Here is a 23,834-nt window from a genome sequence, read left to right on the forward strand (position 1 = left end):
GTCATGCTCAGGAAATTTCAAATCTAATCCCCATATACACACACATTCCTGATGTGTATAAATTCCGAAAGGCAAAACATTAAATATTGAGCAACGCTCCGTACATTTGATTTATGAAAACATATTACCCCCTTTGCGATCCAGCAAAGGGAAACACTGCCGGAGCAAACATACGGCGGATACGGATATTTGTGAAAGCTTCTTCCACGGGCTGGGAATAAGCATATGAAAAACTAGCTTCCGTTACGTTTATGATAATATTTTATTAAAGCGCAGCATGCCACTATAACTACGGGTTAGCAGGCAAATGGAAGCGACTTGCACGCACCCAAGGAACTCGGGTGCCGCGGAGCCTTGAAGCCTCGGAACTATGGAGTTTGGAGGCAACTCTGAACTCGAAAGTCGATGACGATGTCGACACGCCCTGCCAAGCGTCCGTAATAAATTTATTATTGTGCTGCGCCAGAAGTTCGAGTTCGAGGACGGTGGAAAGTCGCATTTTCGATGGCATAGATAGCGAAACTTTTCCGCGACTTGTGCGGTTTCGTCAGTGAGATAGTAGGCACAACAAAGTTTCCTTCTCTGAACTTGTTGCATTGACAACCTGCAGCAGATGTCGTTACCTTTTGGTAGCAACTATGCGGTTGCATTTCAGGAATTGAGATAAAATATATTTTTAAATATTTGAGATATTTTCTACAACATTAACAACAAGTTTCTTTAAAAATCTGATCATCAGTTCCTGGACACTAATTCTTAAAATATTTCCCCAAGAATTTAAACAATATTTAAACCTAATTTATATTCCCAGTGCAGATGTAGATAAGCAGCTTGTTAATTCTGCGACTTTTCACCACGAATGCATCTGCAGCTGAGTGCGCGGCACTTTTCCCGCTGCTCTGCAAATTGGATGCAGTGCAGCCCTCGGAGTCAGCTGAACTGCAGTTGGCAAGCGTGTTGACAACCGCCACGCACTTCGATGCCCCAGGGGTCGGATTCGAAACGACAGGGCTGGGGATCGGGACTAGGGGCTTCGGTCTTCTGGCTGAAGATATGGGGCTGGATATACCGAGGATATACCTTTCCACCGCCGCAATATAAATAGCACTGATTTGTGCTAACAAATACGGAACGGTGGCTGTCGCTATCTGCTATCTTGCGACTTGCTGGCAGCCCGAAAGTTAAGCCAACCAACCATACAACCCATTTGTTTATTATGAAAATACGGGCTGGTTTGGTCTCGAGAGTGGGTCTCCGTATCGTCGTCGTCCCTCTCCCTGTGTGTGTGTGGGTGAGCGAGTGTAAGGGGGTGTGCAAGTGTGTGAGAGCTGCCCACAAAAACCTTAAACTGATGACACACTTCACATGGAGGTTTCTGCCTCTGGCTCTCCGGTTCTGGCTCTTTTTTCGTTGCCGTGTGCCCGTTGCTCGCTTACAGAGAAAGAAAAAATATAGATGTTAGGGAAATATTTTAAAATATATTTTAATTTACTTAGTAAATAAGTAAAAAAAAGAAATTATTAAATTATGGATACCATTCACGTTTAGAATAATCTTTCAAAAAGATATTCATGATTTTTGCAATGGCATTTATTTATTCTTTAAGCTTTACATTTTCTTCTCATTTCATTTAGAAATGCTTATGTTTAATGCGTTTTCCTCAGTGCACCTCGTAGCCGGCTTTCGGTGCTGCATTTCCGCTTGAATGGCGTCTGTGCTCGGAGCAACTAACAGCCCATTGACAAGGGGCCGTTGGTTGTTGGGTGGGCGGGTGACTTGGGGCAGATCCGTATCCCCTATCCACCCTTACTGGGCGGCGGAGGGGTAAGTGTGTCACCACACACGACCACGTAACTGAAAGGCATACTTACCGTTTTAAAACTGTGCGCTCTGTACATGGCACACTACTATATTGACTTTGAAGCATAAAAAGCTTTCCCAGATACTCCAATACACTGGAGGCGAACACTCTTTATTACTGCCCCATCGCCGGCGGAGCCATGTATCTGTGTCTGTAACGTGGCCTAAGTTCGGGCACAGGGAACAAAGGAAACGATGGAAGCTATGCCTTGGGAATAAACGAGCAGATGACTTCCTGATCGGACCGGCTTAGTGCTGGGCCTTATCTACGGCTACCGTTTGAAGCGTTCCCTGGCCGAGTTTGGCGAGCTTAGCCTGAGGTCCAACAGCGGCTTCCTCTTTCGTTTCTACAGGTGCCTCGAACAGGGCAGAGAAGTCTCGGATGTAGTTTCGCAGGCTTAAGATTCGTGACTGAAGTTGCACCAAGGTGCGTTCGTCAAAGACCTTAAGCTTGATCCGATCGCCGGTGTCCAGTGTTTGGTTAGCCATGTCGTGGAGGCTCCGGCGCTCCTCAAGGATCCTAGTGCACAGGCGACTAAAGTTGGTCACAAAGTTGATCAGGTCTTCGATCAGTTCTTCCACCAGGCAGTATTTTCTAGTTTTAGTCTTTACGTTTTCGGGTTTCGCTGCTAAATAGGCATCGTTGAGTTTTTTACGGATCGATTTCAAATCCTCGGGCATGCTTTTTAGAACATCTTGGGTGAGGACCAGGAAACCCTTAAGGCAGATAGTGAAATAATATTAAATGCTGATCTATAGATGTTTTCTGAGTACTTACATTCATATCGCTGATGGGATGAGGGTCAGAGAATACCTCATAATCCGGCCACCAGTCCTCAACCTCATCGTCGTAATAGTCTCGCGTGACCGGCACAATGCGGATCTCCAGGATCTCTCGAAGTTGAGCTAGTTTTGGCTTCATCAATTCAACGATGAGTTGGCGCAGCTGGCAGATCTCCTCCGAGCCTTTGGTATTTTTGGAACCTAGCTTCAGCAGTTTATATTGATTATTATTAGTGGAATGCATTGTTAGTCAAGTAATTACAAAAAATGGGGGTTAGATAATACGGGGAAACTATGTTTATTATGTTTTATAATAGCATTTTAAGTTACGGTTCTGACATAAATTTCAAAGAATGTTAGACTCACTCTAACTTCCTTCCTTCTTTCTGGACTTCCCCTTTTGAAATGTATCTCGAGTGGTAAATAATTTGCTGTTGCTGCCTCAGGAGAACGGTTTACGCTGCGTATACGCAACGTTGTCATAGTCTGTTTGCTTTGGGTTTATAAAACTGTCTAAATCAACACACAAACACTCATGCTGGCGCATAAACACACTGACAAATCTTAAACACACACATAACGTGTTGGTTTATGCGCAATGGGAGTTTTTATTTTATTTTGGTTAAAACACAAAATGCGAGCTCGTTTCTCGTTTTAAACTAATTGTAGAAGGCAGTTAAGGCCAACAATGAAATGCCATGGCTGGCCCTTGTCTGCGGGTTACAAAAACATAAATATGGAAGTAAAAACAAGCACAATGAATTAATTAAGCGAAAAATAGTCATGAAAATAGAGAACTGTGGCTATATCTTCATATGATTTAATTAGTTGCGCAAAACAGGTGGCAATCTTGTGAATTAAATAATATATTTTTCTTATTTTTGTACTTGCATATACTTTTAATTAAAATTAATTGTTTTATGTGGATATCCTAAGCTTCTAATTGTTGTATACGTTTAAAACAGTGATTTCAAATGATTATGTTTATTTTTATAAAAGTGTATTTCTTTTATATATTTTTATAAGATTTGCCTTTTCTTGTCTTGACCAGGTGTGCGTAACTCAATTAATTACATTTTGTATGAGCAATTTAAAATCCGTTTCGCATTTGCTAAAAACCATAAGCTTTCAGCTGCTCAGCTGAGCTCCCCAAAACTCTTCTGCTGCAGTTGGTATATATATACATATATATCATTTTATATATATTCGTTTATGTATATGTGTGTGTTTGCCTCTATCCCCCAGATAAACAGGCTGCCGGATAGGCACTGTGACAGAAAGACAAAGTGACTGAAAGACCGAGAGACAGACGCTTTTCTGCAAAAACGCTGGCGCAAAAACTTTTCGAGATTTGTGTCAGCTCGTTTGAGAATTAGTCGTGGGTTTTTAGCAAAATTAAAAAAAATCTGTCACTATGCGGTTGGCATTTGCCGTCTCATTGTTTTTTTGGTCCCCTGACGGGGGACTGTCACCCAACCCCACCGCCTCACGGATTTCCCACCCACTTCCACCACTCTCTACTCATGCTGCTTCTAGGTTTCAGTTTATGTTTCCATTTCTGTTTCTCTGGCTGTATTTAGATAGTCATTTCTGTTTGCTGCTCACGGACACGGGCAACCCTTATATTTTATTAAACAGTATTTGAAAAATGTAATTTAAATAATCAAGATGGCTTCCTTTATAGAAAAAATCACTACAAATTAAATAAAATAAATAATAAAGCATATAATAATGTTCCCTTTACTAATATCTAAATAAACCTTAAGGCTGCTCCTTTTTTAAGACTCTTTCAATGCCACTATTTTTTCGTATCCCCACTGTACATATATCCTTAGAATCGTATGTGACTGAGGATTCGCTTTTCCGTTTTGTATTATGTGCTCTCTGTGCTTTGATGCGACTATGTCTTAAATAATTTATGTGCCGCAAAATGTGCAAAGTAATTTATTCTGATTATATGCAAAACAAAAAAAAAGCGAAACCGGTAAAGAAAAAAATGAAAATGGGCATCAAATAAAATGTGAAACGGCCGCCAAGTGTCAAAAAAAGAGCGCTAAAGTCAAGTGTAGAGTAAAGAGAATTAAGTCCTGCACCTGGGCACACACACACACACACACACACACCGCCTTATTTGGCCTTTTCCGTGAAGTCCGCCAGCTTCGCTTTCTGAAAACCGGGGGCCGTAAAAATTTATGTAGCTATAATTTAGCTTTAAAATCGCGCCAAACCTCAGCCCAGCTCATCCGAACTGTGAAAAGTGGCAACGAGGGGGATGTGGCACGCATTTAAACGGAAATAAAATAAAATTACAAAAAGTGCGCAACTTTTTGACGTTGCGATTGTTATCCTCGTTTCGGTCGCTTCACTGTTTTCCTTTTTTTACGGAGGGGCCGAAACGGCTGTCAGAAAGTGATTTAGAAACTATGCTATGACCCGGGCAGAGTACCTTGGCCAGGTCGAGTTCCGTGCTCCGAGCTGCGAGCTTCGAGCTCCAAGTTCCCAGCTCAAAGCTGAATCTACCCAGACACCAATGGCATTTGTTTGTTGTCGACTGTCGGCCCTGTCGGCCGCCTGTCGTTTGGCGGCTATAACGTTGAATTTAAATTCAGCATTTTCGGTATTCCCCCCTTTCCAATTCCCAATTGCCATTTCCATTGCCATTTGTGAGGCGATTGGAATACCTTGAAATGAATTGAAATTCAATTGTTTGCACATTTCTGCGGCCAGCTAATTTAAGCCAAATTCCTGCCAAATTACTCGCTTTTATCCCGGAGAGTCGAGCGCCAAATTCGCATAACTCATACGTATAATTTAGTTTTTGCCACTCCAAAAGTCGCTGGCAAATATGCTGAAAATGTCAAAACGTCGTTTACATATTTAATGCGCTCTAACATGCTTAATCAACATTACAAAGTAATTAGAGTTAATTCTTTTGTACTTGAGAGCACGCCAGTGCCAGAAACGAGCACAGACACCTAACAGGAGGCACAAGTTCACTGGAACAAATATTTATACATTTTAAAAATTATATTTTATGGAAAGATGTCATTAACATATAGATTTTGAAACAGCTTTTACTAGTCAACTATTTAAATTTGTGCCTTTAAAATTTGTAAATAAAAAATTATTAAAAGAAAGAAAAGAAAATAACAACATTTTTGTATTTAGTTAAATAATATATTATTTATAAATAAATAAATGAAAATATTGTTAAATAGATAGAATAATTACAGCTATCAAATCAGCTCTTCGAAACTTACTAAAATAATTTCATTGTAAAATAATATCTCAAATATTTAATATATACAATAGAACTTTATTTTGTGAAAACGTTTTAACACATATAAATTAAATTATTAAAAACAAACCACCAGTTTCTCCTTGTGCATGATACCACAGGTAGGAGCTGGCACAGGTAGTCAGCCGCAGTCAAAGTGCTTACGCATGTAACCGGTGACACAGCGACACTGAAACTGATGACGATGAAAATGACGATGACGATGCCAATGATGATGACGATGACTGAGGAACCCGTATCTGTAAACTGTTGCGCGGCAATTTGCATGGTTAATTATCTATTAACTTGGGCATAACTTTTTCGGGGGGGTGCGAGTGCAGTGGCAGTGACAGGATTCGGGGAGTTTCCCCGAACCACGCTAACAAATGCAGATACACAAATACCCTGGCAGATATACAAACACAAATACAGGCACACGCAGGCGAATTAGAAGCCACCGACTGTGTCGGAGCGAGACGAAAATATGTACATCCGTTTCCGCTGTTGTGCTGGCAGTGGCTGCCATTGTCATTATATAAGACGAGGTAAAGCGAAATGCGAAAAATAAAAATGCTATCATGGAACCTGGCGGAATTATTAATACTCTATAATGTACTACAAAACGGAAGTGGGAGTTAATTATTGCTTGAAGTTTGTTAATGCCTAACTTTTGATTTAAATGAAGAGCACTATATAAAATAATTTCTATACTCACTACCTGAATACAAACATTTGTAAGCTGAGTAAAAAAGCTTTTAACAAATGTGTAATTATAAAATTGTTTCCTTTTAATAGTTATAGAAAACTAAAATCCATACATAAACGTTGTGTTCTCTAAAAGCTTTTTAATATATAAATTCCAAGTACCCTTATAATTTTTAATTACTCTAATAATTAAATAGTTAAATAGTTTATTAAATAAAAAGTTGGAAAACTATTTGGCATTCATTTCACAAAAGTTAACAGCCCCCTTGTTTTGAGACCCGACAAATGTAGTGTACAGAAGCATCATCAGCGGAAACAAGTTTATGGTAATCTTAATGCCTAAAGCTTTCCTTTGTTTTGATGCTGCTGCATGCCGTAAATTTCACTTATTAAATATTTGTGCTTAATTAATAATTTAACTCGAACAACACGAGGAATGTTAGAAGGTAAATGGCAGCCGACTTTTGTTGGTATTAAAAGAGCATAGTTCAAACTAGGCTTTAACTTTTGTAGTGAATAATTCGTGCCGAATGTGTTTAATGCATAGGTTTGGTTGGGTTTATGGCTTCAATGCTAAAAGGCATAGTTATTTTCTTATAAAAGTTTAGATAGCTAATGACTTTCTTCTGTTTATTTGATTTGAAACCGTATTAATTCAAAGAAAGGCCATTCAAATACAAATAAGGTATCCCAAAAACCTCCATAAACTACCCTCCTATATGCCTTGTTTCCCATATATATAAGTCTTATTTAACAGATAAAAGCAAACAACTTTTTATAGTTTCTTTAGAACAAGTTTCTTTCACAAGTTTCCGATTGAGACAATTGGAAAGTTATTGCCTGGCAATGGATTCCAACCATTCAACTCGGCACACATTCGTTTTGTACACGGGAATCCATTTTCGGTTAATTTTTAAGAGCCCCCAATCGATCTCCATTATTGACACATTTTTGACAAATTGCCAGATAGCCGCAGAGCTGCGTGGGTAGCGGTGGGTAGCGTCTGTGGCCAGGAGTCCTTTTTCTTGTTCTGTCCTGCGAATCGCAAATGAAACGTGTCTGGCATTTCTGAGGAGAACGGACAAAGGGCAGCCGGCACAGCCTACCTTTCTGGTTTACCGAAATGGCGAAATGGAAAAGGGTCAACGATTTGCGTATTATTTGCTTTATTTTCAATACGCCCGGCGAACCCTTGTCAGGAGGAAAGGACTCATTGCTAGGCAATGAATGCCTCGCTGCTGCGCAAATATTACCGCACTTTCACCGACCGTCTCTGCCTTCGCCTCCTTGGCATGGCATGTCCTTGCTCCGCTTCTTTCGCATTTCAGTTCATTTCTGGCCTTAATTATGTACGGCGCAGAGCAAACAACAAATGCACAAACACACAGCAGCAGCACACAGCACATGTGCACACATCACAGGCCCATGCACTTTCAGCCCAGTTAATTGCTCATGGCACTCGGAGCACTCTGCGCCACTTGACCGACCTACAGCTGCCGCCCGCTCCGCGTCCTGCTGAGGCGCCTTATCCTGTGCTTCATCCTGCTCAGCCTGCCCTGGCCTGACACTATTTAAACTAAATGCTCACCTTAAAATCATATTCCGCCTGGATCCAGGACACCGAAAATGTTGCCTTTGCCTGCGGCCAGCTTTTCGTTATTTAAAACGGCCTTTGTCTGCGCTTGACCCTCTGTCACAACGGTCGGTGTTGTCGTTTGTCCACCGAGACAATCCTCTGGAGGCACTGGGAAAAATTCTGATTATTTTCCAAGCTGCCAAGATTTGGTAGTACAATTTTCTCCTATTTTGTTGTTATACATTTTTCTCTGAGACTTTTAAAAAGGATAAAAAGGTCTTACAAATTCTCATAATATTAGTATCACTTTCCTTTTTTAAATACCAATATCTTGAATATAATTTTTTTCATTGTGTACTTATTTACTTACGCCTTTTCGATAGCCCCCTCTTGGCTCTCCTGTGCTCGATGTCGTGCGCAATATGGCCGAGGCGAGCGGCTTTGATGTCCTCTTATCAGTTCATCGCTCTGAATTTCTGTCGTGCTCGAGAAGCGGTCGAAAAGGGTTCTCCGGTGGCGTCGAGGCTAAGTCCTTTTTGCAATGACCAGATAGTTTTTCCTTTGGCAGATTCGCATTGAGCAAGGGATAAGTCGGAATGTGAAAGCTTATACTTGGATAAGCAAATGTACGAGTAATATTATAGCCACAGTAATTATTATTCCAACGATACCCTTATACAGGGACGACTTCATTAAAAAAATTTCCGGCATGCGCTGGACTAGAAGAGAAGTTTTCTCTGCCTTTAATTTACATAGCCAAAATATGCAGGTAATAATGAGAGAACCTGAGGCTAGGAAAACCTTCAAAATAGCGACGAGGCGACTCACGCCCAAAAATGCCACTTCCTGCTGCTTAATTTCCGTTTCAAGTGAATTTCCTTGCCGCTAATTTTGTTGCACACACACACACATACCTCTAGGAGGGGCCACGTGCTCGAATGGAAACTGGGCCACACGGACGCGACCACGGACAAAAGTCCGGACAGAACACGGACATTGCTTTCATGCCCGTGCTCTCACTCCGGACAGTGATTTTCGCCGGCTAGCCATTTGTTTGGCGCATAGTTTTCTTGAACCAAAACAAAAGCAAAGCCAGAAACAAAGAGAAAACTTTAATATCCGCACTCAATGGCACAACAGCAACAAGCTACATGGAGAACAATGCTCACTTCAATGTCTATTGATGGCCCACGTGTGTGTAACAGCCCCTCGGTTCCTATCTCTGGCCAAAACATACCCCCCGGCTCCTGTTTCTAACTAAACTCAACCCTCTTTGCCTTTGTCATCGACCCCGGGTTTAGTGGCGTTTATGCGCCGGAAATGGAGGTTTTCACGATTATGGGGTATCTTTGGGAGAATTCTAGAAGCCTAGGAGTTCAACAAGCTGAGTTTTATTAAGATTATGATCATAAAGTTACTCTGGATATATTTATTAAAGTCTTGTAGTATAAAAATACATTATTTTTCCTAGACAATAAGTTCTTGTTCATTCAAAGGAATCTTTAAGATGTTCAATTGATTATATTGATCATTAGAAAGTTAAGGTTTTAACTTAACAGAACGTGTTTAAAAGTAACTAAATATTTCACTGGAAATAGAAGCAGCTTATTCCAGTCTCCCTATCTTCGCTAAATTCCCGGCAATCGCGATATAGAGCAAATATATTTGCTCGCTTCTCCATAAACTGCGGGCCCAAAAGCCAGATTCTGTGTGTGTCTGGCTGGGCGCATATTAAGCCATTGTGAGCCTCAGAGCCAGCACGCTTTTAACCCGAAATTCAACGAGTTAGCGTCTCAGACAAAACTTTTTTAACTGAGCGGCAGCATAAAAGCTCCTCGGCCATTACTATCATTCACAGGGTGCAACAACTACAATGGGCGCTTGCTATTACGGTGGCTTAGCCAAGTCTCGAGTCCTACTGGGTCTCGAGTCCTGGTTGTGAAACCAGAGTCCTGGGCCTGAGTGTTTGCTGCCATTTTTATTTGCAGGAGTTTGGGTTTATGGGCAAATATGCATTGAGCATTTGTGTCTCTATCTGTGGCAGTGAGTCTGCAGCCAGGAACAGGAGCAGGACTAAGGACTCCCCACTCCGGTATTGTTTGTGGTTCATTGTCTTCATGTGCCTTGTGTCCTGGTTGGTCCCTGTTCCGTATGCAGTTAGTATCTGCGGTTAGCAGTTCGACTCCAAGGGTTATCATCCTTACAGGGCCCCTTCTGGGCTAATGTGAAATATGCATGCTTAATTGTAATTCTAAATCTGAAACCACGGCACATTAGTGTGTCCGGGCGGCAGTTACTGTTGCAAATTAACATCAATAATAAATTTCGATTTGCGGCAATTACGACTGGTCCTGGTCAGGGGAGTTTGGCCAGCAACGGGATATACTTTATAGATGCCAATATATATACAAATTGATTGATTTATTATGTATAGTTGTGGGCCTCCATTGTGCGTCGATGAAAAGCGTTTCGAAAATTATTCCGCCAGCAATATTACATGTAGAATGAATACAGTTGGTCCTAACACAAATGTGTAAATATTTAACGCAGGGCTATTTAGAAAAAATCAATGTCTATGGTAATCCCGATGCCATAAATGTCACATGCATGCCGCCCCCAAAGGCAACGGTCGCCCCCACCACAGCGGTAAGTCAGCAGCATCGACGATGTCAATGTCGCCACTAAACCCACAGAGCGAAATGCAATGGTTTGGATTTAAATTAATTAATGAATTGCCAGGCAAATCATCTTACTGATAAATTACATTAAAATTGCATTATGTCCGCATAAGTGAGAGAATATTTGCATGGGATTTGCGTTTATTTATTGAGACTGCTAAAGCTGCAAATAACATGTAATCAGATACACTTATGCGATGATGTATTTTTAATCCAGGCGCACTAGAGACATTTTTGTGAATTAAATAGCTCGGCGGGATTTCAGTTAGTTTAGCAGCAAATGTAGCTTACTAATTGATTAAGTTTAAAGGAATATTTTTGAATATTTAAGCGGCTTATTAAATAATATTTAATTATCAAGGAAAAAATACATCTACCATAGTTTTTTTAACTCCCCATTTCATTAACTTAATTTTTATTTATTATCATTTATTTAACCCTTAATTATTTTAAATCTACTTATTATTTTCTACATTTTTGGCAATCTATTTATCATTTGTATTTATGTTTTGAAGGATCTGGATTTGTTTCCTGATGACGGATCTGGAGAGGTATGTTGATTTCTAAATTCCCAGTTACTATATCCCTTGATCCCTTATAATTTATTTAATTTAAATCCCTTCCCTCTTTCCATACGGTTTGATTGTAAAGAGTTTTCTACCCGAAGATTCAACGGATGCCAATATTTTAAGTGACGATTTCTGGGCTGCATCCGATGAGGTTAGTCCATATCCGCTTTAAAGAGCAGCGCAAAATAAACACCAGAATTAAATAGAGCAATGGCCCAGTACATTAAACAGCAGCAGCTGGGTTTGCGGGGCCATTGTTTTGCTATTGCTATTGACAGTGCTCTTGAAAAGCCATAAAATGGGGGGTTTTTTGGGTCGCAGTTGCGCTGACCACTGCCACTTTGCATAATTAAATATTTATATTTAGTTATAAGTTAATTTCTGTCCACGGTGGCAAGCGCAAAATCGATGCCGTCCAACAACAGTTTGCACTCTCGACTTAATGAGCTCTCGATTTCCCTTCCCGCAGGCGACGGACATCTTCGACGCCAGCGGTATGCAGCCCCCAGGACAGACGCAGTACTCGCACGAGAGACGTAAGTTCGGATAGCTAGAAACCACATTCCCACACCCAAGTCATGTTCCAATTCCAGTTCCACTTTCATTCCCACTCCCATTTCATATGCTAATGCAATGGATTTAACCATCTCCATTTTGTTTGCTCTCCATTCTTGCAGCATACCGCGGCATCAAGGGCGAGAAGGGCGAGCGCGGACCGAAGGGCGACAGCATACGCGGTCCGCCGGGACCGCCGGGTCCGCCCGGGCCCAAAGGTGATCCGGCCGTCTATCCGCCCTTTGTGGAGACAACGAGTGCGGGGGCTGTGAGTATTGCAAATTGACAGTTATTCGCCGCGGGCATCTGCACAGAGAAAAAATCGTATCAAATTACTCATCAGAGTCATAATTATAAAGAAAAAATACTAATATCGGATATAAAATATAACAAACTTTTCCCTATAATATTTCTCATTATAAAAAAAAGTTATTTAAAGCTTACTGAAAATCCTTAAAGTTTCTTATTATTTTTTCTCTGTGCCGTTGTGATGGGCAACGCAAAATTGCCTGCCTGCCATAATGATGTGCCGTGGTAATGTGATCCGATCCATAGCCAGGTGCTAAGTTTGTATTTCATTTCTCATTTCTCCCTCCGTAGAAATACACTGGCGAGTGTACATGTAATGCGTCTGATATCCTAGAGGCCATCAAGGACAATGAGTCGTTGCGGGAAACGCTCCGCGGAGCGCCAGGAGCGGCGGGCAAGGACGGAAAGCCAGGTACCCCTGGTCACACCGTAAGTACCATCCCGACTATGGCTTCATCTTTCCTTTCTCTATAGATTTTACTACCTTCGCATGAGAGTTTGTTAATTTTGGCAGCAAGTTTGAGAACAAGGAGATGTATTAGAAATGTCTCAAATATCTTTTAGAATATAAAACTAGGTCATGAATTTTAAACTTTCCTTTAGGATTATTCGTAACTTTACTGTCATAAACTGTTACAGTTTAGTTTTTACCTTATTAGGGCTACATTTCCTCAGGTTAAAATTAACCTTTAACTTAATAGGAAAAACTAAATATACTTCTTACAAGAGTATTTACATTATCGGTCGCCTGGATAAAAGTTTCCTTCTTGTTTTTCTTCCGTTCGTTGAGCTTATCGGTGTGTACGGCAATTTCGAGTTACAACGGGTTGGCAAAAAGGCAATATTTGACATGAATCTAACACATTTTCAATTTCATTACACACATCGTCTAATCTTCAAGAGTGAGTGGCTGAGTGGAGGATGGTAACTGGGACCCAGGAGGAGTCTGGGCAATCTGGGGAGGTAGCTAAGAGAGATCCCAGAAGGGGCTGCATGTTTTCCTATGTCAAACATCATAATTTGCACTGCGCAGAGAGCCAGCTGTGTGAGTGTAAGTGTGTGAGTGTGTGTGTGTGCGAATGGCAGTGCGTGTAACCGGAAATGGAAAAAAACGTTAGCAAAAGAGATGGGAAAATGCGGGGAAAGTCCCCTCTGGACCCTCCGGGAGAAGGGAAAATGAGAGCAAATCGTAACGTAACGAAAATTTCTTTATGCGCCAGCTCACGCTTAAACACTTATCCACTCTCCGGGTGGCACTCGTTATATTATCTCATCAACTGGCAGCGTCTTTGGCAACCATAAGAGTTCACTGTGGATACACAAAGGATGTCGCTGTATCCATGTGCTGAACTACACTTGACTATGTACTTGCCATTTACTTCATGCAGCACTCCAGTCTCCCCGGTCTCCTCTCGGGTCAAAGGCAAAGTCCACACCAACTCTTGCTCCTCTTTCGGACACTCCACTTCTGTATACCCTGAGTGCTTGGCACGCAACAGGGCCAAAAACTTTGAGCAGCTAACCGAAAATAACATGTATACGATATGAATGCACGTCCATTACTCTTGGAATAATTCAAAAAGCGAAAGCAGGCCAAAGACAGAGTACCAGCATCATCATCATCTTCCAAATCCGCCGCCCCATTCAATCTTAAATCTAACATTTTCTGGGCCACTCCAGCAACCTGTGGAACGCAGCCTCTTCAATGCGATGCAATACATCAAAAGGAAAGCGGTATGCCGGGCCGGGCATTCTGCGGTCCACTGCCAGCAGCTAACAGCTAACTGCTAGGGAAATATGCCAGACCCCTTTCGAGCTCAACCCAAAACTCATTCCCCAAATCCGCAAAACCCCTAGGCTCGCGCTGACCCTTCGCCACCCTTGGCCACCCCCAGCTCCAGAAAGGCTTTGGTAGCTCGGTGAAATATGGCTAGCTGGCGCGCATACCGGAAATTCCTGCGACAACTTTGTTGCCCCACTGCTAATCCCTTAACTAATAGCAATTAATTTAAAAGACGACGATAAGCAACAGCTACACAGCCGAACACAACACAACAGAACAGAACAACAAGAACATGGCACGCAAATGGCTCACAGCGTGACCATTTTGCATAAGATTAAGAACATTGGGAGACACATTTTTTGTGTACCCATCCATGTCGCTATTGGAATGTCGAGGCCCCCGGCCTTTCGCTTGCCAACTCCCCAGCCGCGAGACCCCAAAAACCGAACCGAACCACATGCCACACGGAAGACGGGCCCGGTCGCGTAGATTAATGAGCTCGGACTAAAACGCAACGATTATGTAAATCGACCGCTGCCAGTTAGAAACCCCAAGCCCGAACTCTACTTCTAGACCCGAAAGAGCTCCTTCTAAAGTCTGTGCACCGAAAGAAAAGTTATATCAAGATCACGATAGATTAACATCTATAAAATCAACTTCATTATTATCTCCTTTAGATTTATTTTGGTTTTTGTGGTTATTGTTCTCTCATTTGATATCATTAATATATATTTTTGTTCCCTTAAATCAAATTTATTTTTTAAACTAAGATCACTTTGTAGCATCTTAGCCCATTTTTCGGTGTAGACTGCTCCGGTAGACGTAGATTTGTAGCTCTAAGAACACAGGACACGTTATATGCACGCCCACTAATGTGATTTATTTCTCTGTCGCTGCCGGCGACGTTTCTTCCTTTCCTCCCCTCGGTCTACATGTCTACGTCTCTATCGCCGCCATTCCGTTTCCGTTAACATTTATCCAGGGAGCAACCGGAGTGCCAGGAGCTCGCGGCGCCCGGGGATCCGAAGGTGCCCAGGGGCAGAAGGGCGAGCCAGGCGTCGACGGCCTACCCGGAGTCGTGGGTCCGCCGGGACCACCGGGTCCGCCTGGTTTGCCCGAGAATTACGATGTAAGTATCACAAGAAAAAAAAAGAGCTATTTGAATTTATTTACAATTTGAAATTACGTCTTTATGGGTGTACAAAGTACAACGAAGAATATATTGCAAATGCTTTTAATTACTTTGGTTGTTTCACCCTGGAGTTTAAAGTTTGTGTTTAAAATTGTATTAAACTAACTTGGAACTTTTATTTGTCTATTTTAATTATTAAACTGTCCGTTATTGCCATTTGAAAAAGTGTTAAAATTTGGTTAGCTTTTAACAACTATTATTAAAAATGTTGGGACAAAACAGAAACTTATTTTAATTTTGTATAAATTACTAATTCTTCATTTTTTTAAGATTTATTAAGTGATTTATATTATAATATTGCTTCAGTGAAACCTTCAACTTATATTTTTGGTAATGCCAAAATACGAAGATATAAAATAATTAATCATTTACCTTAAAATATTAAAATTAAATGCTCTTGCCTCTACGAAAACAGTTGTCTTTCCCTCTTTTTTTCAATAACAACTTATTTCTAGAGGGCAAGGGTATTCAATCTTCGGTTGACCGAATATAGTTTACATTTTAATTTAACAAACTTAATTTCAAGTTTGTTTTTCAATCAAAAATTGCACCTTTTACAATGGACAAACAAAGGCGCGTTTGGCAAATGCAGTTCCCCAAGGTCCTTTTCTATCTCCTTCTATTTCCCCTATCTGTGTCCAGGTCCTTGTCCGGGTCCTCTGTCCGTCTGTTTTCAATCACGCACAGCTTTATGAATGGCGTCTGGCCGAGGTAAACGTCCGTCGTGTTTTACAAGCCGCACAATTTGCCTAAACTAATTTCCTTCCTGGCGAGTGCGCGCAGTAACTGTGAAAAATTACCACCCCGGTGGACATGGCGTCACGCCAGATTCGGATTCAGGCGAGGATCCGTTTGCCAGTTCCCGGTGTTTGGTAGAGTCTGCCAAAAAGCCGGCACGTTCAGTGGCCACCATTGTCGTTGTCGCGAATGCCACAAAATAGCCTATCTGTGCTAATAATCTTAAAACCGCCAAGGTTCCACCGCAACATCTCCGCGCGGAAGGCCGAAACGTAAGCGTCTTGAGCACGCGAGCCGCGAGTCCTAAACCCAAAATTGAAGTGGAGTCGTCGAGTCGAAGGTGAAGTCAAGTTGGAGTCTACATGGTGAAAAAATGGTACAAAAAAGAAAATTTTAGTTGAAGATGTTAGGAAAAATATAACATTTTTGGAGAATAAAAGTTAAATACAGTAGAAAACTTATAAAAATATTTTTAGAAGGTTAACCAATAATAATTAGTGAAGCGATATTTCTTGGCACGATTTTAGAATAAAAAGGATTAGGATATAAATGATAAATACAAGTTTTTTTAAATTATTACTTTACTTTATACTTGAAGCGTAATGCTACAAGCAGGATAAATATTAATGAACTTGTTGGAGTTTTTAAAAATATAATTTTTTGATCAATAAAAGAAATATCGTTCAATACCAAATACCTTCCTAAAATATACATTTTTAATATATTAAAAAAAATTACTTTGCAAAGAAATTATAATAATCGTATATATAGTACCTTTAATATCCAAGAACAAGCAGTGTTGCAAAAACGTTATTAATTTTTATTAGCGGAAGCAGTCAAAATTTCATTACTTTTTTTTCTATGTAACGGTGAGTGAGGACTTGTGTAGGCCCCTAGGCAGCCGTGGGCTCGGTTTACAGGACTCAGGGCCCAGGATCTGGGATACTGGCTGGATTCGGGGCTGGCGCATGCCACATGCCAATGACGACGATGACGATGCCGGTGTTCCAGCTGGTGGCAATTACCGTTATCAGCGCATGGCGCGCAGTTCACGCGGTTAAATGCGGTAACACGCACACACAGATATAGATAGGGAGCCGTTGTGGCATGGCCCACACACACAAACAAATACGAAATCGCGTACAAACACAAATGCAAACACATCACTCGTTCACATTCACCCGTGGCATCCGCACCGTTGCCACTTTGAACCCTTTCATGCAAGAGTGAAACTTTTCTTTTTGCCGCTCGGCTTTATCACCGCATTTCAACGCCGTATGTTGCCCGCCGCACCCCAACCCTTTATTTCCAGCCAGTCTTCTTCTGCCCCATCTAACGGGGGGTGTGAGCCGGGGTTGGGTGGGCCGTAATCATTATCGCACTGTTACGTTTATGAAAGTGTCAAGCTACTTGTGGTCGACGAGGCGGCAGTAAAAATCAGACAGCCACTCGCCTGTGTCGGCCCGCCCATTGTTTAATGTCGGAGGGTTTATCATCATTATCATCGCCCCCGAGTCGGGAGCCAAAGCCGGAGAGTCAGCTCTAGAGCCTTTTAAAAGCTTTCCGTGGGCGTCGTACCCTCTGTGTTAGCCCAGAGATTGGGAGGTGCCAGGATCCACGACAAGGAAGCCCGCTGCTGGCAGTTAAACAAATGGGTTTGAATTTCGGGTCTACAATAATAGAACAGAAATCAGGAAAAAAAGGAAGGGTCATAGAGCAGATTGTCAACACAAAGGAAAGGCGAAATATTGAAGGACAAGCCAATTTTGACAGGATGTTTAATTTAATTTAATTTCGTAGGACAACATTCTAGAGATTAGACAAACCTTCTTTTTAAAGAGGAACATATATTTTACTGTAAGATAAATCCGCTAAAACTTAGATTCTTTACCATAAATAATTTTCCACAAAATATATTCTAGGGTAAAGCCACATTCGTTCTCCTGTATTAACAGACTTTTCAAAGCCACATTTAGAGTCCTTAAGAAGCAAATGCTTTTATGTTTATTAAAGCGACTTTTGATTGTCAACACGACTTTCACTTTTTCAGATGTTTTATTCAGAAATCCAATTACCCAGGCCTATGTATATATATGTTATTGCTGCTGCTCATATGAATCCTTGTAAAAGTTGCAATTTTTAAGCTTCTTTGGTTTTTATTTTCTTTTGACTTAATACAAGTGAAACCATCTAATAATACGCTTTAATTTCACGCCCATTGCTCTATATTATTGTAAAACGTATAAATCGTATCGAAAATTATGTATTCTTGTAACAATCAACACATAAATAACAGATAAATTGGAATCCAACCAGGACCTTCAAGGTATAAACATTTTAACAATTTCATCTTATGCTCCCACCACCACTAAACCGTAAAATACTCTTAACAATAACAATAACAAAAACAAAAACAAAGGCGAAGGCAAGGGCAAAGGCTTGCCGGCCTTGCAGGGGGTAAGCGATGGCCACAGCATTTAATGGACTAGAACCACTTGGCATCATTAGCCCCGCCCCTCTGATCCGCCCCCATCAAGAAAAGATCATTAATCAAATTTCCGCCGTAGATACACCTCCGTGTGTTTGCTGGAATCGCCATGTGTCCCTCGTCAAAAAAATGTGTGAGAGGCGAAGAAAAAATAAAAAAAAAAAAGATCAGAAAAATGGGGCCCGAAATACATGTATCGAAAATAAATTGTACAACAAGCAAATATTTAACAAATTACTATGCCTATACACATACCCTCGCAGGAATCCCTAATGGTCAACTCGATGGGCACATTCCGGGGCACGACGCAGCCGGGACCCAAAGGTGTGTCCGGCGAGAAAGGTGATGCGGGCCAGAAAGGAGAGCGCGGCGATCCGGTAAGTCAGAGGGCATGTCTAATAAATGGCCCAGGTTTTTCCTTCACTCCATCCCACTCCCCTCCATCCCCCTCATATATGCCTTATAAAGTGTTCCTCGGGCCCACACGATTGTTGTTTCAAATATATAACAATAATTTCTGCCCTATTGACTACTCAATTGATTTTGAGGCTTCACGAAAGGGCAACCGGGGCCAAGGAGCTCTCGCCCAAATGAGCAAATCGTCTACGAAGGAAAATTTGTTTTTTGGCCAGGGCCAATAATGGGGTACAAAAAAGGACATTGGGTTACGGGGAACAATGCTTTCGGTAGCCTTTTTATAGCCTTAATTAGATTTTGGAAGATTATAAAAACTTGGATTAGCCTTTTAAAATGGATTGGGTATAAGAATAATGGGACTCCCTTTACTTTAAGCGAATTTTTAAACAAAATATATAAGTTTCCCTGGTATTTAAAAACGAAAAAGAACATCAAAATATAAAAGAAAAGTTTATCAAAATATCACAAATTAACAAACTTAGCTAAAGAAAATGGTATCTTTTCACCAGTAGCTAAGAAATATTTTATATTTACAATCCTATGATCATTAGAATTCAAAAATATGAAATAGGAAACTGGAAAATCCTTAACTACATTTAATGGCCTCCCTAAAATAAATATATCTTACAAATAAAGGCCAAGCTATTAACCCCGTGAAAGGATAAGCGCCACCACATCCTAAAATGGCTTGGTATTTTCGAGTTCAGGCCAAATTGTATCCAATTTGATAGATAGTAATAATTCTTTCCGAGCTCACAGCTCCAGCTCCAGCTCCAGCTGAGTTCGAATTTATGGCATCGCAGTCATTTGTGCAGGAAATACACAATTTGGGGCATAAATTTCTATCAGCAGTTGGCCCGAAATGCGTCACTTGAGACGATGCTGGCCAATGTCTCCTGATTTCTCGTCCATCTGCTGGTCGTGCGGGTCGGGGGCCAATTTGTGTGCATTTATAGCTCATTTGATTTTCAGTGGATATGCTTTTGGGGTTGGGGGTCAGTCACACAGCACAGGATTGAGGGATGTCCAGACTGAGGAGGGGAGAGCCAACCAAGCGGAGGCGAGCATAAACTATTTCGTTTCGTTTCTTTTCACTTCTCGTTTTGGCATTACTTTCATAATAAGTTTTGGCCATTTGGGGAGCTCATCCTGCTTAGGCGACGCTTACTTCCCAGCCATTACCCCGTATGCCATTTAGCAGCTTAGTGGGGGTGGCTTTGCTCTCTCCAGCATCCAGAGTTCTACTCTCGCTCCGCAGGATCTCTGCCATACATAAATACATATTTCTTTTATGTGCAACCTCAAAACTTAAATCTGCCAGCCGGGGCTCGCATAATGTGCTTGTTGTTAGTCCGTTTCCCTTGGCCTTCTTTGGGTGCGCTTCTCACGTGGACGACCTGAACTTCCGGTGTCGCAGATTACTCTTCGGAATACCAGCCAATTTGGAACCATAAAGACACTGCCACAGCCACGACCTTTCACATATACATACACAGGCCATATTTATGCGGCTTGCGGTGAAGGGAATTTGCCGTGGCCGTAACAAGGCTGCTTTTAAGTAGTTTCCCCCTGGTGGCCACACCCGAAATTAATCGTGCGTGAAATAAAAAGAAATTATGCAAACAGCCGCCCACACCAGGGGAAACACATACACATTATAAAAAAAAAAATCGATTGGAATTTTATGATAAATTCACGCCCAATTTGTCAGGGAGACGTTGGCGCCAAACCCCCAGTTATTGCATTACAAAATTTCGGGGAAAACTAATATGGAAATTAGCATTTTAAACGTATGAATACACGCACAATTAGGTTCGTTTCATTAAGCCTAAAAAACAGACACACACACACGTAACATACACACACACCCGCGAGGGGATCTTGAAAGACAGCCTCCGGAGCAGTCGTGTGTGTGCGTTGCCTTATTAATTATTCATTAGTTGGTATTAAGTTGGCGATATGGAGCAAGGTCCTCACCCGCAACAAGCTCAGGCCCAAAGGAAAACAGCAGCCGGATCATCCGAGTAATTGCACTGCAAGAAAAATAAGTCAATTTACAGAAAAACAAAACCGAGCAGAGTTCTAAAGGAAAATAAATATAAATTGAATTGCGAGCCAAGCCAGTTTCAGTTTTCCAAAACCTAAAAACAATTATCTTTTACAGTTCAACTAGCAATTTTCCCCTCAGTGTGGCTACCATTTTCCAGCAAGCATTTCCCAGCATCCACTCGGGTGGGCGCGTGTAAATTTATGGCGAACCATTTAAGGCGCTGATGATGTGGAAGACGACGCTGGGGATGAATTGAGTCAAGCCCAAGGAAGGAAGCAAATTTCCACAAAGGCTGAGGACCCAAAAGGAATATGGTTTTGTGTTTTCGGGCTTGTCACCACGGCACTGCACACATTCGGTCGCATAAATTTATCCAGCCTCCAAGTGTGTCATGTGTGTGTGTGGGATTTCGGAATTGATTTGATTTCAAAATGAGTTTGAATTGAATTTTTTCTGTCGTCGACAAAACGTTTGAAATTGAGTTTTACGGCCAAATTAGGCGAGAGCTGTTACCTCCCTGGCTCCAACCATTCCCAAGTCCTCATCCTCATCCCCATGGGCACATGTAGCCGTATATTTAAGACCGTAAATCATTTCACACACTTGCTTTTCTTCTGTTCTGCTTTTTTTCTCCCCCCCCCAAAAAACAGGGTCACAAAGGTGCGCACGGGCCCAGCGGCGCAAAGGGTGAGCCTGGTGAGCCGGGAACACCCGGCCTGCCGGGATTGCCCGGTCAGGCTGGACAGCCCGGCGGACTCGAGGGCATGGCCAGCGCTAACGGGACCAAGGGCGAGAAAGGAGAAAAGGGAATGCGAGGACGACGCGGCGGCACCGGACCCGCTGGACCAATCGGACCGCCCGGAAAGACCGGGGCCATGGGCGATATTGGACACTCGGTGAGTATTGGAGGAGCAAGTACAAAGTCCCGAGTTCAGAGCCACTCGCAACTTTCGCATGCATATTCATGAGCTGGCCAACTTTCACATGCTTTCACCCATTTTGGCCAGGAGCGTAGTCATGGTCATTGCTTGGGTGTACAGAGAAAGCAAAGAGCATATTGTATTTGTATTTATATTTTGTTTAAACATTTTCTTGGAGCCCTTTATAAAAGGGTATAAAATTTCCTATATAAAAAAGGGATTTATTTTCTTAGTATAAAAATGTGAAATGTAATCAAACCTAATTATCATTATATTTTTGTGTAACAAAAAGCTAAACAAAATTTAGAAGCCCCTTCTGCATCCTCTCTACGCCCGTGAATCCTGCTCCTTCGATTGTTGTTGCCACTGGGAAAAGTTCGCAGACAAACAGACATTTTCTGGCCGCACTCGCGATCTAGACAATCAGGGCAGTGAAAGAGGTTGTGGGCAGAGGGGAGACGGAAAAAAAAAGCGGAATAAACTCAAACGAAAAGTATTTTAAGTGCATTTTCATCACGGTTATTCAGGACGCGGCAGTCAGCGCATCGCACGATTCCAATTGCAGTTTACCCAGAATTTCCGCCATTATTCCGCAATAACAACAGCTAAGCAATGGCAATGGCGGCAGCAAGGAGAAAACTTTCCTTTTTGCAGCGGAGTCAGTGAATTGAGAGGCACGAATTCCATGGCACTCTCCGTAGTATTCTGTGCCAACTGGCATCGTTTACCGCCCGAAATCAAAATCAAGCAGCGTATTTACATGAGCTTGGGAGAATGGGAATGGGACACGGAACTTTGGCTCAATTGCTAGAATGAGCGGAGAAACAAAAAGGTTTTGCGACTAGAAAATTGTTGCACTCCGAAAACGGCGAAAGTTTGGCCATTTTTGGCCATAGTTCAAGTTGGCTCGTTGGTCCAGTTCCCTAACTCTATCTCCAGTTTCAGTTCCATTGCCTCTGCAGCATTTTGCACTGGCAATGATCATATAATTTGCTCACAACTTTCCCACTTACGAGTGAGGCGATTTTGATTTTCCCCGACCATGTGCGAACTTTGCTACGTGCTCATGTTATTTGGGCAATCGAAAGCTCATAATTTTAATAATTAAACGTGGCTTAAAGATTGGATTGAGTTAAGAGGTTTACTTTTAAAGATAATCTCCATATTTATAATAATAAACCATCTTTTTCCTTATAGTAAATCTTTTTTAGATTCTTGTAAAGTCAAAAGATATAATTTTCCATCAAACTACGCTCTGATACCCACTTTTTTTCTACCCTGCTGCTTCCACTGTTTTTCATGACCTTTAATTGATTCTCAGGGACGGCCGGGCATGACAGGACCAAAGGGTGAGATGGGACCCAAGGGCCCGAAGGGAGATTCCGGCGGACGCGAAGGGGTAAGTAGAGACGACGTTAAGTATACGCCCCGTCTGCCGACAGAGGGTGGGTGATGGATCATTGAGAAAGCGAGACAATGACTGGGAAAACTTGTTCGTTCACAGGTCAAGGGTGACAAGGGCGACCGAGGTCAGGATGGACGCGATGGCCTGCCCGGACCACCGGGACTGCCCGCCACTGGTGGCGGCGATGGTGACAGCAGCGGGGTTCAGTACATACCGATGCCAGGACCTCCAGGACCTCCGGGACCACCTGGCCTGCCGGGTCTCTCGATTTCCGGACCCAAAGGAGAGCCCGGAATGGATTCGCGCAGCAGCTTCTTCGGTGACGCCTCCTATTACGGCCGACCAGGTGAGCTATGCCCAAGCAACTCGCACCGAATCCCTGTAAATATATATGCGGTGTGAGCCTAGTTAGAGATTTAGCCCTATCTGTACATAGCATAGTACTGTCCGTACCGAACCTAACTTATCCAACCTGTGTCAAACCATATCATTTGTATCGTACTTCCCGTCATCAAGGTGCGCGCTCATC

At 42.0% G+C, this 23,834-nt stretch overlaps 2 protein-coding genes across 9 annotated transcripts in view; one reads left to right on the forward strand and one right to left on the reverse strand.

Moving 5' to 3' along the window:
* Mp (collagen XV/XVIII-type protein multiplexin) overlaps positions 1 to 23,834 on the forward strand; it is a 59,505-nt gene that overhangs the window by 27,231 nt on the left and 8,440 nt on the right. For 3 of the 8 annotated variants that reach the window (XM_070286047.1, XM_017165822.3, XM_070286048.1), the window contains exons 5-15: positions 10,752 to 10,847; positions 11,395 to 11,430; positions 11,531 to 11,599; positions 11,918 to 11,984; positions 12,126 to 12,271; positions 12,604 to 12,741; positions 15,078 to 15,224; positions 18,777 to 18,890; positions 21,631 to 21,876; positions 23,222 to 23,299; positions 23,405 to 23,651. In XM_070286047.1, the coding sequence (XP_070142148.1) occupies positions 10,752 to 10,847; positions 11,395 to 11,430; positions 11,531 to 11,599; positions 11,918 to 11,984; positions 12,126 to 12,271; positions 12,604 to 12,741; positions 15,078 to 15,224; positions 18,777 to 18,890; positions 21,631 to 21,876; positions 23,222 to 23,299; positions 23,405 to 23,651 (1,384 nt within the window). The remainder of the gene's footprint in view (positions 1 to 10,751; positions 10,848 to 11,394; positions 11,431 to 11,530; positions 11,600 to 11,917; positions 11,985 to 12,125; positions 12,272 to 12,603; positions 12,742 to 15,077; positions 15,225 to 18,776; positions 18,891 to 21,630; positions 21,877 to 23,221; positions 23,300 to 23,404; positions 23,652 to 23,834) is intronic. The other 5 variants (XM_070286049.1, XM_070286050.1, XM_070286052.1 and 2 more) reach the window with 3 other exon arrangements.
* On the reverse strand, positions 1,935 to 2,984 carry LOC108073978 (uncharacterized). Its single transcript, XM_017165824.3, has 2 exons — positions 2,639 to 2,984; positions 1,935 to 2,577 (listed from the first exon to the last, which is right to left on the reverse strand). Exons 1-2 carry the CDS (start codon positions 2,885 to 2,887, stop codon positions 2,110 to 2,112), a joined length of 717 nt encoding a protein of 238 aa, XP_017021313.1. The 5' UTR covers positions 2,888 to 2,984; the 3' UTR covers positions 1,935 to 2,109.

Source organism: Drosophila kikkawai, chromosome 3L (genome assembly GCF_030179895.1).
Source record: "Drosophila kikkawai strain 14028-0561.14 chromosome 3L, DkikHiC1v2, whole genome shotgun sequence".
Classification (NCBI taxonomy): domain Eukaryota; kingdom Metazoa; phylum Arthropoda; class Insecta; order Diptera; family Drosophilidae; genus Drosophila; species Drosophila kikkawai.

Bases quoted from the DNA above. Each gene is read 5' to 3' on its own strand.
- LOC108073978 (XM_017165824.3), bottom strand. From the start codon at position 2,887: ATGCATTCCACTAATAATAATCAATATAAACTGCTGAAGCTAGGTTCC. The intron at 2,578-2,638 runs GTAAGTACTCAG...ATCTGCCTTAAG, and splicing joins ATCCCATCAGCGATATGAAT to GGTTTCCTGGTCCTCACCCA.